The 14,569-nt window shown below is 38.6% G+C and overlaps 2 protein-coding genes across 2 annotated transcripts; both read right to left on the bottom strand.

Annotated features, from left to right (window-relative positions):
• Nucleotides 1-3,348: 3,348 nt before the first annotated feature.
• On the bottom strand, nucleotides 3,349-5,544 carry LOC142235709 (uncharacterized). Its single transcript, XM_075306969.1, has one exon. The coding sequence runs from the start codon at nucleotides 5,542-5,544 to the stop codon at nucleotides 3,349-3,351; it is 2,196 nt and encodes a 731-aa protein (XP_075163084.1).
• A 299-nt stretch (nucleotides 5,545-5,843) lies between these two features.
• On the bottom strand, nucleotides 5,844-8,540 carry LOC142235708 (uncharacterized). Its single transcript, XM_075306968.1, has one exon. The coding sequence runs from the start codon at nucleotides 8,538-8,540 to the stop codon at nucleotides 5,844-5,846; it is 2,697 nt and encodes an 898-aa protein (XP_075163083.1).
• Nucleotides 8,541-14,569: the final 6,029 nt, after the last annotated feature.

Below are 14,569 nucleotides of genomic sequence, written 5' to 3'. Positions count from 1 at the left end.
AAAAGAAAATAAATTTATAACAACATTGAGCAGGTACACACGATTTTGATTTTGCTCGTCAGTCGTGTGTTGATTATTTCTTGGAATGGACGGAGAATACGAAACTACTGTGTTTTCTGTTAATTTATTTATTCAGAAGTGGTACGTGGTTTTATGTGAACACAAAAAGGAAAGTGTAATTGAAAAAATATATGGTATAATTTATTTTTATTTGCAGTTAACAGGTTGGCTGATAAGTCCCCGGTCTGACACATAGATGGCGTCGCTAGTATTAAATGCATATTATTTTTATATAGTACCAACCTTCAAATGATTCGTGTCACAATTTGACGTCTGTAAGTCAATTAGTTTGTGAGATAGAGCGTCTTGTGTGAAGCAACTTTTGTTATTGTGAAAAAATGGAAAAAAGGAATTTCGTGTTTTGATAAAATACTGTTTTCTGAAGGGAAAAAATACGGTGGAAGCAAAAACTTGGCTTGATAATGAGTTTCCGGACTCTGCCCCAGGGAAATCAACAACAATTGATTGGTATGCAAAATTCAAGCGTGGTGAAATGAGCACGAAGGACGGTGAACGCAGTGGACGCCCGAAAGAGGTGGTTACCGACGAAAACATCAAAAAAATCCACAAAATGATTTTGAATGACCGTAAAATGAAGTTGATCGAGATAGCAGAGGCCTTAAAGATATCAAAGGAACGTGTTGGCCATATCATTCATCAATATTTGGATATGCGGAAGCTCTGTGCAAAATGGGTGCCGCGCGAGCTCACATTTGACCAAAAACAACAACGTGTTGATAATTCTGAGCGGTGTTTGCAGCTGTTAACTCGTAATACACCCCAGTTTTTCCGTCGATATGTGACAATTGATGAAACATGGCTCCATCACTACACTCCAGAGTCCAATCGACAGTCGGCTGAGTGGACAGCGACCGGTGAACCGTCTCCGAAGCGTGGAAAGACTCAAAAGTCCGCTGGCAAAGTAATGGCCTCTGTTTTTTTGGGATGCGCATGGAATAATTTTTATCGATTATCTTGAGAAGGGAAAAACCATCAACAGTGAGTATTATATAGCGTTATTGCAGCGTTTGAAGGTCGAAATCGCGGCAAAACGCCCCATATGAAGAAGAAACAAGTATATACGGCCGTAAGTTCGGCCAGGCCGAAGCTTATGTACCCTTCATCATGGATTGCGTAGAAACTTCATCTAAACACTGCCATCCACAATCGAATTACTTAAGTTGCGGTAACGCTTGCCGATGGCAAGGTATCTTAAAACCTCCTAACACCATCTTCTAAATTGTATGTAAGTCCATACGTGGTATATATTAAATCAAAAAAGATCGATCCAATACGCATATAATTCAGTTTGACAAAGTAGACATAAAATTTTGACAAAGTTTTCTACAGAAATAAAATTTTAACAAAATTTTCTATAGAAATAAAATTTTCACAAAATTTCTATAGAAATAAAAATTTTGACAAAATTTTCTATAGAAAGAAAATTTTGACAAAAATTTCTACAGAAATAAAATTTTAACAAAATTTTCTATAGAAATAAACTTGTTGGGGCCTATTCCCAACTCTCCGGCCTTACTCAAACAACACTTGGAGCTGGCCTTTCACTAGCACTTTCCCCTAGTGTATTATGTTTAATCACGCAGCGCTAATGTCACTAGCCTTGTTCGGGGCAGAAGAGGGGATTCTATTCTTTAACTCCCTTTCCCGGAGCACACAAATCACTTTTCAGTTGGTTGTTAATAAACCTTTGACCGGCCTCACGGGGCAATATTATTGAATTTAACACTTTATATTAGCTTTCAAATGTATTATGGTTTCGTTTTATTAACTTTTAATTCTGATCACAATGTCTCGATTTTATAATCCAAAAACACTATCAAATTTTTGACTGTCGCCGTGCCTTTTGCTATTCGAACCTTTGTTCGCGTTTTCTTTTATTTACACTTAATCTTGGCGTAGAACAATTGATGCGCGCTCGCTGATGGTTGACACTTTACTTAAGTCATTTACTTCTTTTCTTTCTCTCCCTCTCCTTGGGTGTCAAAGGAGGATTTCATGTGGGACAACGGCGACAATCAAAAGGGTTAAAGGCGGACATACGTTCACTCATGCAGGGATGCCATTATTGGAAATTGTCGTTCTTATATGGCATGGGACATTCGGACCCCCGCATGCGTGAACATACCGCCCCCCCTTGCACTGTCCGTGCAAAATATCTAATAAATACTTAAACTAAAGTATAAATTCATCAATATGATTACAATATAAGATCTTTTGTTAACAATATAATCCAAACCCACTCTGGGCATTATAGCAATAAATCGAAATAATTAAAGCCCCTCCAGGGGGCATTCATAAGTTCCATTTCAAATAATATCTCAAGCCCATCCAGGGGCAAAGCAAAACTTCAAATTCATTTGGTATAACAAGACAATAAGGGACATAAAAACCTGTAAATGTAAATCGTTATCATGTCCTTAAGGGACATAAAGAGAATCATGCTTCGTCGTAGACTCCCAAGCCTCTTGATCCACCTCCATACTTCCAAAAAAAGACCATCCAAAAATAGTATTCTGGATATATAGTGTATCCTTCTCTTTCTCAGGCAGGCCAAGAAACAATCGCTGGGCAACATCCTGCCCCAAAATTACAGCACAATTGCTGGGCAAGTAGAATGAGCAGTCAGCTACATCCTCAAGACCGTACATATCCCATACTGACGCAGGTCGAACTGGGCGAAGAGGAGTGTAAGGCGATGGGACAAACCTCGGCTCTAACATAGCTGTCAACGTTCTGACTTCGTTGTGGCGATCCGTCAGGATGAATTCAATTGGAAGTTTTGGTTCTTCCTCGAAGTCGAACGTCAAATATGGATTATTTGGCACAAAATAACTCTTTGGGGCATTAGGGTCCATCAAAATGCGAACCACTTTAGACTCCTCTTCCTTTTTCGAGCGCCGCATTAACACCAGTGCTGTCATATCTACCCATTGATATTTTAGAGCATCCACTGGGTGCAGCAATGTGTGGTGACCAAACCAACAAATACGGCAAGGCCCGCTCTTGCACATATTAATTTCATGTGAGTAGGCTAAGCAATTCTCACACACACGGTTCTGGTGGACATAGCGTGTTTTCTCCGATGGGGACAGTGATAAGAAGCGTCTACACAGCTTCAGCGAGTGTCTTGTGTTGCACATGAGGCAGCGGTATTCCTCTTGATATTGAGCCATAACTGTAGAGAGACAGAAATCATTTTCGTTAGTGTTGGCCCGGAGAAAGGTTGACATGGGACAGTGTGGAAAAGAGGCAGACAATGGCGGAAATTTATTCTGATCGAGGCAACAAAACAAGTTTATGCACCGGACGAGTTATTGATCCAGACGATGTCTCCACGTCGACAACTCTAACCTGACCGTCTGAGCCCGAATACACTTTAGTGACTCTACCGAGACGCCACTCATTAGGGGCTCCCGGTTCTTGGCGCAATACAACCATGTCACCTATTTTCAAATTTTCTAAGGGCCTCTGCCATTTATTTCTTTTGTGAAGCTCTTTAAGATAATCTGACTTCCACCTGCGACAGAAATCTTGTTGTACAATTTTGAGCCTACTCCAACGATTTTGAAGAGATATTTTGCTTGAAATTTCTTCCGGTTCAGCTGGGGACAGTAAAGATGAGCCTACTAGAAAGTGAGCTGGGGTCAATACCGAAAAATCATCCACACTTTCAGTCATAGGAGTAAGCGGCCGCGAATTGAGACAGGATTCAATTGAGGCTAATATGGTACTAAATTCTTCATAGGTGTGACGAATCTGACCAGACATTTTCTTTAAATGCGTTTTACAACTCTTCACGCCTGCCTCCCACAAACCTCCCATATGAGGAGCCGAGGCAGGTATGAAATGCCACTCCAACTTTTGGTGGCCATAACGTAGAACAGCTTCTGTTTTAAGTTCTGCCAGCGACTTCGCAAAATTAGCTCTAATTTCTCTAGCGGCTCCCACAAAATTACGACCATTGTCGGAAAATATTTTATGGGGACAGCCTCGTCGGGACACAAATCTAGTTAATGCTGCCATTAATGCCGGGGTAGATAAATCGCTGACTACTTCGAGGTGAATTGCCCTAGTAGCGAAGCAGACAAAGAGGCAGATATAACATTTGGTGATTCGACAACCTCGCCCAGAGAAATTCTTAAGGTCGAATGGACCCGCATAGTCCACACCTGTGTTTGTAAAAGGCCTGTTGTACGTTGTCCTCTCGGGGGGAAGGGCAGCCATTATTTGCCCTTGCTTGGCTTTACGTGCTATCACGCAATCTTTACAATCCCGAACGCAAGTTCTTATTACATTCTTTGCTCTCAAAATCCAACATTCCAGGCGTATAGTAGCGAGCATGAGCTGAGGACCCCCATGTAGGGTCAACTTGTGAATAAACCGAACATAGAGTTTAGCAAAACAACTCCTATGAGACAGTATAACTGGATGTCGTTCACTATACGACAGCGACAAAGTTGATCCTAGTCTGCCATTCGCACGAATGAGCTGATATTTATCTATGAACGGGGTCAATGTTAAGAGCGAGCTTTTAGAATCAATTTGCTTCCGTTGAGACAGAGCAGAATATTCCTGAGGAAAATGAATTTTTTGAGACAGTGAAAGTAGACGATTCCTAGCTGATGTCAATTCGAGTGATGTTAAACGAAAGTTGTTAAACTTCTTGTTTCCTTTGGAGGCAGGATGCGTAGCATAAAAGAATCTAAATATATAAGCAATAACATGAATTGTCCTCGAGAGACAGGAAAATCGTTCAAGTATATCTTCAAATTCCGCTGATCTAGTGATATGAACTTGAACTGGTTTTGCCTCAATATTTGTTTCAGGAACATTTATACTCGATGGCCAATATCTTTCCTCATCTTTTAACCATGGTGGTCCCGACCACCAAAGAGCATTCTCCTTCAACTCTGAAGGATTCACCCCCCGGGTTGCTAGATCAGCGGGGTTATCAAAGGTCGAAACGTGACGCCAACAATCACCAACCTTCTCTTGAATTTTAGCAACCCTATTTGCCACAAAGGTAGTCCACGTATGCGGTGGTTTTTTAAGCCATGCAAGGACTATAGTTGAGTCCGACCATAAATATAACGGACGATTTGAGACATCCAATTGAGGAAGAAATACACTTATTAACTCTGCAAGAAGCAGAGCTCCACACAACTCCAGCCTAGGTAGGGACAGTTTCTTGATAGGCGCAACTCTTGACTTTGAAACAAGTAAATTTGTATGTATCTCACCACCAAATTTTACCCTCGAATACAATACAGCTGCATATGCAAGCTCCGAGGAATCGCAGAATCCATGAAACTCAATTTCGGAATCGGGGCAATATCGAATCCATCGTGGGATACTAATATTGTCGATATCAACATATTTTTGTATAAAAGACTTCCATCTAATCAGAGACAGCGGTTTGAGGAATTCATCCCATTCAATCTCATCCAGCCATAGCTGTTGCATAAATATCTTTGCTGTAATAATCACCGGGGACAGCCAACCCAACGGGTCAAAAAGTCGCGCTATAACCGATAATACTTCTCTTTTCGTAAAATTTTCTTTGTCTCTCAACTTCTCAGAGACAAAATAGAATGAATCATTTTTGGCGTTCCACCTGATTCCTAAGGTTTTCGCCGAGCTTTTGTCATCAAAATTCAAAAAATCTTCATTTAATAGCCTATCTCGGGGCAAGCCTTCTAAAACTTCTTTCACATTTGAAGTCCACTTTCGTAGTTGAAATCCACCCGACAAAAGAATCCCTTCTAATTCTTTCTTGCATGTATGCCCTCAGAGACAGAATGTGCGCCTGCAAGCGCGTCGTCAACATACATGTTATTTCTTACTATTTTTGACCCTAGAGGAAACCTTTTTTCCTCATCTTCTGCTAATTGGAGCAATGTACGTAGGGCCAAGTACGGCGCACAATTGACGCCAAATGTTACCGTCCTTAATTGATAATCTCTTATTTCCATATCTGGGTCCGATCGATACAAAATCCGTTGGTACGGGGCATGTATGGGATTCACAAAGATTTGCCGATACATCTTTGTGATATCCGCATTAAAGACGAATTTATATAATCGCCAATTCAAAATTAGAGTCACAATGTCTTTCTGCAAGACTGGACCAACATATAACAAGTCATTCAGACTTTGACCCCTCGCCGAGGGACACGAGGCGTTAAATACCACTCTCAACTTAGTGGAAACACTCTCGGGCTTATATACGCCGTGATGAGGCAGATAAAAACAAGGTTCTGATTCTCCATTTGGAGCTTCTACAACTTCCATATGTCCCAGAGACAAATATTCGTTGACGACGTCGTCGTACATCGCTTTAAGTTCAGGCTTTCGAGCCAGTGATTGTTCGTTTCGTAAAAATTGACTTAGAGCTACATATCTATTCGAGCTACTAAGCGATCCCACTTTTGGGTCAGTTTTAAACGGCAAATCCACGGTATATCTTCCAGTGGAATCTCTTTTCACAGTCGATCGGTAAATACTTTCACATATCTTATCTTCTTCAGACAATGGATCTTCCCTCGGAAGTTCCTCAATTTCCCAAAACCGAGACAGCTGCTTATCTATCGACACCCTCGTGCAATGAGCAACTCGAGACACATTAATCGAAGTTCTATTGGACGTTGGGCCAGTCACGATCCACCCAAAGACTGTCTTCTGGGCGACCAGCGAACCAAGAATGCCGTGCTGTACTCCATTGAGTAAAATTAGTGGATATAAATTTCCTCCTATGAGGATATCCACAGGACCGCTTATGAAAAAATGTGGGTCAGCAAATTTTAACTTTGGCAATTGAGAGGCAGAACAGTTTTCAAATGAGTGGGTGGGAATATTTCCCGTAACATCAGGGACAACTAGTGCATCTATATCTAAAGAAAAGTTCTTGTCGAATACAGAACCGATTGTAAGAATTGCCAATTTAGTACATTTCGTAAGATGTTCACCACCTAACCCTGATATATCAGCTGATATCGTTCGTGTTGACAAATTCAACAATTTTCTCAGTCTCTCAGAGACAAATGAGTCATCCGCACATGGATCAATAAGCGCTCGCGCTTTATGAGACAGACCATCTTTTATAACCGTAACCCATGCCGTAGCCAGCATAGTTTTTCTTGAAACCGATGTGTGGTACGCCCTCACGTTTCCGGACGTCGACGTTGATGGTTGTTCTACTGTGGACTGTATATTCCCATTTTGTGACGATTGTGCACTTGTACTGTTATCACTTTGGTTATTATTTCCGTTTTGAGGGAGATTCGGTCTGTGTAGTAACGTATGATGTTTCAGCCTACATTCAGAACAAGTTTTCTGACTGTGGCACTCAGCCACCATATGTCCCGGATTGAGACAATTCAAACAGTATTTGTCTCTCTTTATTATAGAAATTCTATTTTTGTAATTCATACTCATGAATTTGGGACAAGAGCGCAAAAAATGATTTCCTTTACAAACATTACATTTTTGGGCATTCACCTTTGTGTGATGCACTTTAAAATTTTTCGATTTGTCAAAATTGCTGTATTTCTGCCGCTGAGACAGAGAAGAATTCGACGTTTGTGGACCATAAATGTCCGATACGCTTTCCAACGCATGGAATCTTTCCGTTAGGAACTTATCAAGTTCCTCCCATTTAGGTATTTCCGTTTTCTGAGCCACCGATTGCTCCCACAGAGACAATGTTAACTTTGGCAACTTTGACGAACATTGATATATAAATATCGGATCCCATGAACCAATATCTATTTTATACAATTTAAGAACTGATATGGCGTTGTTAATTTCTCGCTGTAGCTTCTTTAAACCGCTGGAACACTCCTGCGCACATTGAGGCAGATTAAATATTGTTCGCAACTGATTATTGATTACGATACGTTTATTTTCATATTGATTACGAAGGTTTTCCCACGCAATTTCAAAACCTTCGGATGTCAAAGGAATATGCATATTTATCTCTCTTGCCTCGCCAGTGGTTTTTTGGAAAAGGTGATATAATTTTTCTACCGCACTTAACTTTTTATTGTTGACATATATGGCGGTGAACAAATCCCTAAAACTGGGCCAGCTCAAATAATCACCTTGAAAAATTTCTGTATCGCATGGTGGGACAGCAATAGAACTACCCGACTTCTGGACTGGGGGAGCTAAATCTTCCTTTATTTTTGATTTAATGCTCCCAATTATAGCCATGTATTTAATATATGCGCTATGAACTTCTATCCTCTTTTTTCTTATTGTGGTCTTATCTTTCTTTTCGCATTCTGGGTCAGCAATACATTTTTTATAAACATCCTTCCATTCTGCGTACATACCCTGTACCTCCTGTTGTTCTGCCTCGATTGACAATTCATTGTGTTGCACTTTTTCTGACTGCTTCAAAGTCTGCTCATAAGCAATATACTCATCGGACAATACAAGATATTCTTCTAACAATCCCATCCTTACTTGAGACAGATATACTATAACCAAGTCTTTCGCTTCGAGAAAGACAAATATTGCACAGCTGCGTGTGAAGGGACAGATAAAAAGTTGTTCGACTCTGATTCACTCTCCGAAAACTAGAGAGTAACTCGATGCAAGACTTCTCTCCGCAAATTTTACTAATTTTTAAATCAAATCAGTGCGAGAGAAGCTACCAATATGCAGAGGAACAAATTTATTTGCAAATGATTTATTTTAATATCTCAATGGCAGTTATTGTTTCAATTGAACTCAACAGCACAAATTCAGTCAAGAGGCAACGTAACAGTAATCCCAAAAAGAGGCAGAGAAATCGTGTGAAAAAGATGAGGCAGAGTAATGTTTTCGAAAATTACTGAGACACAAACAAAGAAAGGCAACAATTCGAAGAGGAAAAAATTTCAATTTCAAAAAGCGCATAAATTCTCCCAGGTTTTATTGCATTCAAAACTTTTCCCAACTATAAATTTTCCACTTGAGACATTTTGTGGGCTAAAATGTGCTCTAAACTTCGATTTTTTTTTTCAATAGTTTTAACGAGAGGTAGAATATTGTTGAAATTATTCAAATTTTTAATTTAATTTGAGGCAGTCCAGTAGTTTCCTTTTTCACTTTGGAATTTTAAGAACCATTTAACAGTCAAAACAGTAATAGTCCAATTTCTCCTTACAATATTTCAATGTTTCTCCGCATTAATACAAACTTTAAATCCTTCTCAATTTAATATAGATGAATAGATTTCGATTGTTCCAACCAATTTGTATTTTAATTCAAATTCCTCCTTGAGGCAAAATTTTATTTTCAAGAATTTTTGTTTATCTTTTCCACATATGAGCAATATGCTATAGTATCATATGACCATGGCCACAAATTCAAAAAATTTTCGTGTACCACTGTACCTCGGTTTGCAATATTTGGGTCTGCTTTGGGTTTTCAAATGCAAATCAATAGAAAGTGAATGTTGCTGAGAGACAGATAAAATGATTCGCCGACTAATACTCTTTAAAAGTGTGCGCAATCATAAAAAACACCCTTCTTAAGATATTAAGAAAATCTCTTATTTTTCTTTTTGCAACCAGCCGAAAGGCATAGAAAAAATATACATATATTCTTTTTTCGATGTATGTATGTCCATGGGACAATTATAATAGCAACTCACTGTCTTGTACTTTTTACAAGTGTGCTAAATTTTCTTGAGTGTTTTCTGTTCCTTCTTTAATAGCAAAAAACTCAAGTTCAATTGATTCTAATTCAATGTGAAGCAGCATTCAAAAAAGGTAAACATTCAACCACCGTTCTCTTAAAGCCCGAGAACTTGTTCTCAATGATCGTTCTCTTAAATTATTTGTTTACATTGCACTGCCCCCCACATGTAAATATGTGATGCGATAATTGTTATACGAAATGCAAAGGGACAGAAAAAACAATGCAAAAAAACCAACCGCCAAATTTTGCATCAGCCGACAGACGAAAAATCCCGGTTGGGTACAAAAACAAAACCCACTGGCTGCACGTATATATGTTTATGCATATGTGAAACAGAAAAATAATGTTGGTTGACGATCTACACCAACAATGTTAGTAAATAAATTTTGGATCAAATTTATAACTGTTATTTTCTCTTCCAAAATTTATTTAAATTTTTTATTTTCTTTCTGATTGTATTTCTTGTCGCAAGAAGAGGCAGTGACAGATGTAATGCACAGTATGGGACAGAGAAAGGGACAATGTATGCACATATATCTTTCCACACTCAAATAAAAATGATAATGTACATACCTTTTCTCCAAATTGCTTGGGCCTGGGTATAATTTTTGTGGTTTCTATTTGATGAATATTCCACTCAGACGAATATTTCAATGCTGGTTTTCATGAAAAGACGGATCACAAGGACCATATGTTGGGGCCTATTCCCAACTCTCCGGCCTTACTCAAACAACACTTGGAGCTGGCCTTTCACTAGCACTTTCCCCTAGTGTATTATGTTTAATCACGCAGCGCTAATGTCACTAGCCTTGTTCGGGGCAGAAGAGGGGATTCTATTCTTTAACTCCCTTTCCCGGAGCACACAAATCACTTTTCAGTTGGTTGTTAATAAACCTTTGACCGGCCTCACGGGGCAATATTATTGAATTTAACACTTTATATTAGCTTTCAAATGTATTATGGTTTCGTTTTATTAACTTTTAATTCTGATCACAATGTCTCGATTTTATAATCCAAAAACACTATCAAATTTTTGACTGTCGCCGTGCCTTTTGCTATTCGAACCTTTGTTCGCGTTTTCTTTTATTTACACTTAATCTTGGCATAGAACAATTGATGCGCGCTCGCTGATGGTTGACACTTTACTTAAGTCATTTACTTCTTTTCTTTCTCTCCCTCTCCTTGGGTGTCAAAGGAGGATTTCATGTGGGACAACGGCGACAATCAAAAGGGTTAAAGGCGGACATACGTTCACTCATGCAGGGATGCCATTATTGGAAATTGTCGTTCTTATATGGCATGGGACATTCGGACCCCCGCATGCGTGAACAAAACTTTTGACAAAATTTTCTATAGAAATAAAATTTTGTTAGATTATTTTTGGCTCTAGTGGCAACCATGATTATGAACCGATATGGACCAATTTTGGTCCAACCATATACTAACACCACGTTCCTAATTTGAACCGGATCGGATGAATTTTGCTCCTGCAAGAGGCTCCGGAGTTCAAATCTGGAGAATATGGGGGCTATATATAATTATGGACCGATATGGACCAATTCTGGCACGGTTGTTAAAGATCATATACTAACACCATGTTCCAAATTACAACCGGATTGGATGAAATTTGCTTCTCTTGGAGACTTCGCAAGCCAAATCTGGGGGTCGGTTTATATGGGGGCTATATATAATTATGAACCGATGTGGACCAATTTTTGCATGGTTGTTAGAGACCATATACCAATATCATGTACGAAATTTCAGGCGGATCGGATGAAATTTGCTTCTCTTTGAGGCTCCGCAACCCAAATCTGGGGATCGGTTTATATGGGCGCTATATATAATTATGGATCGATGTGGACCAATTTTGGCACGGTTGTTAGAGACCATAAACCAATACCATGTACCAAATTTCAGCCGGATCGGATGCAATTTGCTCCTCTTTGAGGCTTCGCAAGCCAAATCTGGCGATCAGTTTATATGGGGTCTAACCGATGTGGACCAAGTTTTGCATGGTTGTTAGAGACCATATACTAACATCATGTACCAAATTTCAGCCGAATCGGATGAAATTTGCTTCTCTTTGAGGCTCCGCAAGCCAAATCTGGGGATCGGTTTATATGGGGGCTATATATAATTATGGGCCGATGGGGACCAATTTTTGCATGATTGTTAGAGACCATATACCAACACCATGTACCAAATTTCAGCCGGATCGGATGAAATTTTCTTCTCTTTGAGGCTCCGCAAGCCAAATCTGGGGATCGGTTTATATGGGGGCTATATATAATTATGGACCGATGTGAACCAATTTTTGCATGGTTGTTAGAGACCATATACCAACACCATATACCAAATTTCAGCTGGATCGGATGAAATATGCTTCTTTTAGAGGCTCCACAAGCCAAATCTGAGGATCCCTTTATATGGGGGCTATACGTAAAAGTGGACCGATATGGCCCATTTTCAATACCATCCGACCTACATCGATAACAACTACTTGTGCCAAGTTTCAAGTCGATAGCTTGTTTCGTTCGGAAGTTAGCGTGATTTCAACAGACGGACGGACGGACGGACATGCTTAGATCGACTCAGAATTTCACCACGACCCAGAATATATATACTTTATGGGGTCTTAGAGCAATATTTCGATGTGTTACAAACGGAATGACAAAGTTAATATACCCCCATCCTATGATGGAGGGTATAAAAAGTGTTGTTCCACCAAGACAACGCACCGTGCCACAAGTCATTGAGAACGATGGCAAAAATTCATGAATTGGGCTTCGAATTGCTTCCCCACACACTGTATTCTCCAGATCTGGCCCCCAGCGACTTTTTCTTGTTCGCAGACATCAAAAGGATGCTCGCAGGGAAAAAATTTGGCTGCAATGAAGAGGTGATCGCCGAAACTGAGGCCTATTTTGAGGCAAAAAATTGGAAGGTCGTTATAATCGTTGCATCGCTTTTGAAAGGAACTATGTTGAAAATAAAAACGAATTTTGACTAAATAATGTGTTTTTCTTTGTTAGATCGGGGACCAACCTGTTACATGATGTCTGCATTGGTACATTTGATGGACACGAAGTAAATATGGAATGATTATGTATTGTTGAAATTGAACCAAAATAGAGTGTGTAAAAATATATGATGTTTGCTTACACGACATTAGTTGTGTTCCTTTACGTACTACTAGTTACTACTTTTACTAGTTTTTACTAGAAGCCGTTCCTCAACCCCAAAAAATAGTAAAAGTAGTAAACAATTTTAAGAGAACAATGTCAAAATGCATGTCTCTTTTAAAATTTTTTTACTACAAGTTACTCGACAAATTCTTTCGAGTAAAAGTTGTAGATATGTCATGACAAAAATAATTATTTGTTTTCAAATTTTCCAAACTAAAGTAGCTCCAAATCGCTTTTTTTTGGAAATAAATCTGTAACTTTTTAATGGATTAAGATATCATCATAATTTTTTCTTTGTGCCAAAGCTGAAATGTTTTTCTCTATATTTAGAGGTTTGTAGGTCCCTAGTGGATTCACGGGCTGGTCTATAGACGTTGGAAGTTGGACACCTCGGATGTATGCAATTTAGTGTTACTTGGCAAACGCGCAATTATGCACCGATTTTCATGATTTTTGCTTTGCTGAATAGAACTTATAAACTACCATAAAAAGATTGTGTATGTGTGCGAATATATCTAATATTTGCGAGATAGGGCCTTACAGTTTATTTTTTTTGCAAAATTTTAACAAAGTGGGGTCTGTATTTTGAGTCTAGAGGGACTACATTCCTTATAAAATTCTACGTATTCTGGAGGAAAATTTTGTGCACGTTTGTGCTTTAGATTTAACGTGTAGACTCCACAATTTGGAATTTCAAAACAATGCCGAACCAATACCACTTGTTTCAAAAAAAGTACCAAAACATTGACCGACTCACACCAAATTCGGCACACCCTTTAATGGACCAAAAGTACCTCTACGTTTTGAATTTCATGCAAATCGGATAAAAGTTTTAATGTCTATGTCATGAAGACCCCAATTCGGGGGTCGGTTCATATGGAAGCAAAATCGAAACTTAGGCCGAAGTAGTCCCATCTTCAAAATTGACCTGCATGTAGAAGAAAAACGTGTCTGTTAAAATTTCAGCACTATAGGTTCATTATTGAAGGAAGTAGCCTGATTACAACAGATAGCCAGACAGAGAGACATCGACTTATAATTTCTCCCTGATCAAGGCTATATATACTTTCTATAGTCAGAATTCGTTATTTGTATGTGTTACAAACGGAATGAAAACCCCCACCTTAAAAGATACTGATAATATGCGCTATTACTCTACTTTATGGCCCAGAAGCCAGAGTTTTACTTTGATTAAAAATTTTGCAAAAGGAGTACTTTTTATAACAAAGTAAAAACCATAGCTTCTTTCTATCGTAATAAGGATTTCAAAGTTTCCTGCAAAAAATCTGCCATTTGTAAAAAACAGTCGATATAAAAGTATTTAATTTACCTACATGTTTTGAAAATATTTATTCAAATCACAATGCTTCTTTTGTTTTTTATTTGACATTTTTACAATTTTTACTATATTTTCGTTCCTGTACATTTAACAAATATAGAAATCTGAGAGGATTTTCAATATTTCTCTCTTTTACTACTTTTTACTACGAGTAAAGTAAAGGAACACACCTATTATAAATATAAATAAACAATGAATTAGTTTACAAATAAATAAAAACAAATAGTAAAGTTAATTTTGTGTTTTCTTTTCTCAAAAGCGTCCTTTCTTCGACGACG

Source organism: Haematobia irritans, chromosome 4 (genome assembly GCF_050003625.1).
Source record: "Haematobia irritans isolate KBUSLIRL chromosome 4, ASM5000362v1, whole genome shotgun sequence".
Taxonomy (NCBI): Eukaryota; Metazoa; Arthropoda; class Insecta; order Diptera; family Muscidae; genus Haematobia; species Haematobia irritans.
The sequence above is the reverse complement of the archived record's forward strand: the minus strand, read 5'-3'. Positions and strand labels throughout refer to the sequence as shown.

Excerpts from the sequence above, each read along its gene's own strand:
- LOC142235709 (XM_075306969.1), bottom strand. The coding sequence starts at position 5,544 with ATGCAACAGCTATGGCTGGATGAGATTGAATGGGATGAATTCCTCAAA.
- LOC142235708 (XM_075306968.1), bottom strand. The coding sequence starts at position 8,540 with ATGGGATTGTTAGAAGAATATCTTGTATTGTCCGATGAGTATATTGCT.